At 29.1% G+C, this 5,689-nt stretch overlaps 1 protein-coding gene across 1 annotated transcript; it reads left to right on the forward strand.

Moving 5' to 3' along the window:
- Nucleotides 1-3,061: 3,061 nt before the first annotated feature.
- Nucleotides 3,062-3,749, forward strand: LOC139860605 (uncharacterized). Its single transcript, XM_071849352.1, has one exon. It carries the CDS (start codon nucleotides 3,080-3,082, stop codon nucleotides 3,584-3,586), a length of 507 nt encoding a protein of 168 aa, XP_071705453.1. The 5' UTR covers nucleotides 3,062-3,079; the 3' UTR covers nucleotides 3,587-3,749.
- Nucleotides 3,750-5,689: the final 1,940 nt, after the last annotated feature.

Genomic DNA, 5,689 nt, shown 5'->3' on the forward strand with positions numbered 1-5,689 from the left:
ATACAAGTATAAGTTCGTGAATCGTCGGGAATGGTCGAAGATTAATTAAATGCAAGAAAATAGTTCAAAATTTTTGAGACTCAACATTACAGACTTTTCTTATCGTGTCAGAATCATATAAAGATCAAGTTTAAATTTGGTCGGAAATTTCCAGGTCGTCACAGTTTCGATGAACCGATTAAAAGATATGGTCAACTGAATTATCATTAATTATAATATTATTATTATTATTATTATTACTATTGTCGTTATTATCGTCGTTATTATTATTATTATCTAATAATAATTATTATTATTATCATTATCGTTATTAATATAAGTATTATCATTAAAAATTATTATTGTTATTATTATTACTATCGTTATTATCATTAAGATTAAGATTATTATCATCATCATTATTATTATTATTATTATTATTATTATTATTATTATTATTATTATTATTATTATTATTATTATTATTATTATTATTATTATTATTATTATTATTATTATTATTATTATTAATATTGTTATAATATTTATTATTGTTAGTATCATTATCATTAAAACTAATATTAGTATTATCTAATTATTATGATTACTATTATTATCATTATTATGAATGCGATATAAAAGAGGACTAAAAGCTATTAAACAAGTCGATTAGGAAATAATGAGTATAAGTATCATGATGAAATTAAAATATTGTGATTTAGATAAAAATATGATTTTCATTATTTTTATCATTATTATTATTATTATTATTATTATTATTATTATTATTATTATTATTATTATTATTATTATTATTATTATTATTATTATTATTATTAAAAGTATCATTAATATTAAAACTATCATTTTTATTAAAATTATCATTTTTAATAGAAATATCATTGTTATTATAAAATATCATTATTATTATCATTTTAGTATTATTATTATTAAAAATTATCATTTTAAATAGAATTATTATTTTATATAAAATATTATTATTATTACAGTTAATATTAAAAAGTATCGTTATTATTAAAATTATCATGATTAGAATTATCATTTTATTATAATTAATATCATCATTAGTAAATAAATATTGTTATTATTATTATTAGTAGAATAATAATAATTATTATTATTATTACAAAATAATACAACTTTTACTCATTATTATTATTATTATTATTATTATCAATATTATTTTGTCAAATAAATATGTGATACAAAGATATTTTATCACACGTAATATAATTACATTAATAATACATACCACTATATTTTTATGATATTGATTGAACGGTATAAATTTTATTACTTGTGATATATAAAAGTATATTTTTATCATATATAAAATTAATATAAATTTTTATTTATTAATAAATGATTTGTATTACCTAATCTAATAAAATCTAATAAATATATTTAAATATATAAAATGACTATATTTAAGTTATATAATAAACATGTATAGATTTTGGAAGTCATTTGGGTCAAGTTGACTTTTGTTGACTTTTGCATATCGGTCTCGAGCATTAGGATTGTGATACACTACGATTTGACCTAAATTGTTACACAGATATTGACCAACATATAAATATATATAATTAATATAGGTTCGTGAATCCGAGGCCAACCCTACACTTGTTCAATGCCGTCATATGTATTTTTACTACAAAATACAGTATCGTGAGTTTCATTACTCCTTTTTTAAATGCTTTTGCAATATATATTTTTGGGACTGAGAATACATGCGCTTTTATAAATGTTTGACGAAATAAACACAAGTAATTGAAACTACATTATATGGTTGGATTATTAAACCGAATATCGCTCTTCAAGCTTGGTAGCCTAAGAATTAGGGAAATGACATCTAATTGACGCGAATCCTAAAGATAGATCTATGGACCTTGAAAAGTCTCATTCGGGGTACGAATGCTTTAGTACTTCGAGGTTTATATTATACAGACGAGAGGTTCTGTGGGGATATTCTATGCATTAAAGTTAATGTCGGTTACCAGGTGTTCAATCCATATGAATGATTTTTATGCAGATTGCATGTTATTGAAAAATGAAATCTTGTGGTCTATTAAAATTATGGAAATGATTGATTACGATAAACTGATGAACTCACCAACCTTTTGGTTGACACTTTTAAGCATGTTTATTCTCAGATATTAAAGAAATCTTCCGCTGTACATTTACTCATTTTAAAGATATTACTTGGAGTCATTCATGGCATATTTTAAAAGACGTTGCATCCAAGTCGTTGAGTTCAATAAAGATTATTATTAAGTAAATGACAGATTAGGTGATTATAGTTTGGATATTATGAAATGGTAGGCATGCCTGTCAACTTTCGATGAAATGAAAATTTATCTTTTAAAAACGAATGCAATGTTTGTAAAATGTATCATATAGAGGTCAAATACCTTGCAATGTAACCATATGTTATAGTATTCGTCCTTATGGATTTGGACGGGTCGTCTCAATGTAAGTATATGGAAAAAAGGTTAAAATGACTTGTACACTTAGTTCAATATTCGTACCACACAATAATTATTTAATAAAGTGGATTCCAATTTATTTGATGAAGTATGTCATGATTATGAGTGTTTAATCTTGAGTTATTCCTAGTGAAAAATGCTAATGTGGCGTTGATGTGGCAGATAGTCCTGATGAGAAAGTTTGTCATTGTTGAAAGCACTATAAGTGCGAGGCAAACCGGGTGGGTTTTTTTTTTTTTTTTTTGTGTCTTTTAATTACACTCTTTCATGTTTCTTCGTGAAAATTCTTAAGTTGTTAAATAATATGTTCATTCGTTACTGAAAAAAGAAAAACAAATGACCGAATTGTAACGTTTATTTAGCAATCAATTAAAATAAATTGAAAATTTAACTTAGGGTGTATCTGATTAATGGTTGTATTGGATATCCATTATATATGTAAAAGTTGCAGTGGGACTATGTATGTGGGGTCAACATTAGCTTAATATGTTGGCTACTCCTATGTAGGCCCCGCCCCATGGTTACTATATATACCCAACCGATTCCATGCAAACTTCAAACAACTTACACTCATTTCAATATTATTATCAAACATGGGTGTTCACAGAGTTTCGAGTGTTGTTTTTTTGGTTCTATTTGGTTTGGGAATTAGTGCGGCTACTAGAGCTCTCTTAACTGTTGAAGGTGGTGGTGGAGCTGGTGAAGGAAGTGGTGAAGGATATGGTGGTGGGGTAGGTGGAAGTGGAGGAGGTGGTGGTGGTAGTGGAGGAGGTAGTGGTGGAGGAGGAGCGCATGGTGGCAGTTATGGCGGTGGAGAAGGAGGTGGAAGTGGTTCAGGATCTGGTGGTGCCTCAGGTGGTGGTGGTGGTGGAGGAGGAGGTGGTGGTGGTGGAGGAGGAGGAGAAGGTGGTGGTGGAGATGGAGGAGGTGGATATGGTAGCGGTGGTGGTACTGGTGGTGGTATAGGTGGATCAGATGGTGGACATGCTGGAGGTGGTGGTAGCGGTGGAGGAGCAGGAGGTGGAGGTGGTGGTGTCGGTGGATACGGAGGCGGTAAGGGAGGTGGTGAAGGTGGTGGACATGGTGGCTATATCCCTTGAAAGCTCTCTAAAATAATAATGATAATGATTATTGATTGATAATAAGTTTGGAACAATATCATTTGTCTTACACAAAATCATGGTGAACTTGTAATGTTATTGCGTGTATTTATATTTATTAACTATGAATATAATTGTTGGTGTGTTTTTTTAATACTTGTTAAATAACTCCTGAATTCACAAGTTTGTTAAAAATTTATTTAAAATAATATAACATAAAATGAATTACATAACTTGAGTAAAATTATCACATAGTATATAAAATATTAAACCACCATCATCCCAATTCGTATTTCGATTCAAAATTTGAGAACCTTATTACTCTATCATGAAAGTTTTGACCCTTCAACACTAATCCCATGTCAGCTAGTCGAATTTTTCATCTGATGTCATTATCTGTTAGCATCCATGATCCTGATCAGCATTCAGTTGCCACTTGCCATTTCAACTTAAAGATGCAAAACTTCTGACTTGTTAAACTATACTCATCTTTTCTCCTAAACCCAAGTAGCTCACACTTTAATTCAAATCACTAACAATGTACAATGAAAGAGGTTTAATCATTAAATATAAACAGAGGGAAACATCATTTGATTGGTATAAAAAGTGTACCTCGGAAATAAGAATCAGTGAGCTCGAATTCTAGTATCCCAACCCGTTATTATGAATACACACATGCTACTTGACTATAACTATAATGATATTAGAGCAAGAACTGTTGGACTTATTGAATGCATATGTTAAATCGGATAGGGTCACGGATATGTGGGTATGGAACTTATCTTCTAACGGGTTTTTTTGCTTCTAAAAGACTATCTTCCTTAATTGATGAAAAAACTATTGGAGGCTATGCAACAAACGACGAAACTTTAAAAAATTATCTTGTTCCCCTAAAAGTGGAGATCTTCATGTGGAGGGCTCTGAAGCGACGGCTTCATGTAACATCCCAATTAATTAAGGTATTATTTTATGTAATTTTTTTATTATATACATGGATGGTATGATTTAGTATAAACTAGTTGTGGAGCCCTCGCTTCGCGCCGGGGGCTCCGTTTTGAATGCGAGTTAAAAAAAAAGTCTTGATTTATTTTGTAAAAAAGAATTTTTTTCGACATCTAACATTGAAGGGTTGTTCCTTTTGTGAAAGTTGCTTCTTTTAGCGTTCGGGTTTTATTTAAAAAAAAAAAGTTAGTAAAGTGGGGGTTCGATTTGTATTTTAATAAAAGTTAGGGGGTTAAGTTTGTGAAATTTGAAAAAAATTTGCGTATAAAGTGGGAGTTCGATTTGTATTTTAATAAAAGTTAGGGGGTTAAGTTTGTGAAAATTGAATATTAGTAAAAATAAAAAAAGTTAGTAAAGTGGGTGTTCCATTTGTATTTTAATAAAAGTTAGGGAGCTAAGTTTGTGAAATTTGAAAAAATATACGTATAAAGTGGGGGTTCAATTTGTATTTTAATAAAAGTTAGAGGGTTAAGTTTGCAAAAAGTAAAAAATGAATAGTACTATTCATTTCGCCTATACCTTTTAGATATAGGTATATAATAAATGGACAAGATTTAAGTTTGTTAGTTAAGTTAGAAGGGACTAAAGGTGCAAGGTTAGAACTAAGGACCTCCCTCATTATAGTTTTGGTGGGGAGGGTAGAAAGTGCAATTTGAGCAAAGTTATTTTAATAAAAGAACAAAAATACTGATAAATCATTATCTGTTGTAAAAAAAATAATAATACAGAACTTATGTGTGTGTGCTGTGGGTGTCGACTCAACAAGGAGGAAGAAAAGGGAAGCTCCAATTAAGAAATTGTGTACATGCAATTATAAGTTAGTGAAATCTAAGGCACACTAAGCATTCTAGCAAGTTTTATTTCTTCAAATTCTTCTCCTTTGTGCACAATTAGGGTTCTTGAACCCTTAAAGACAAGGTATGAACTTTTGTAACTATGTATCACTAATATTGGGTGACTGTGATGAATCTCTAGCTTAAAGGTTGTTGTTTGTTGAAATTGTGCACACTTGCTTGATTGAAAACAAATTTGTTAGTAATTATGGAAGTAAGTTCATGTATGAACTTGCATTTTGAGTGAATGATATGTATATGGTGAATT

Source organism: Rutidosis leptorrhynchoides, chromosome 7 (assembly GCF_046630445.1).
Source record: "Rutidosis leptorrhynchoides isolate AG116_Rl617_1_P2 chromosome 7, CSIRO_AGI_Rlap_v1, whole genome shotgun sequence".
NCBI classification, from domain to species: Eukaryota; Viridiplantae; Streptophyta; class Magnoliopsida; order Asterales; family Asteraceae; genus Rutidosis; species Rutidosis leptorrhynchoides.

What these genes read in the sequence shown, in the direction of transcription:
- LOC139860605 (XM_071849352.1), top strand. Translation starts at nt 3,080, where the DNA reads ATGGGTGTTCACAGAGTTTCGAGTGTTGTTTTTTTGGTTCTATTTGGT.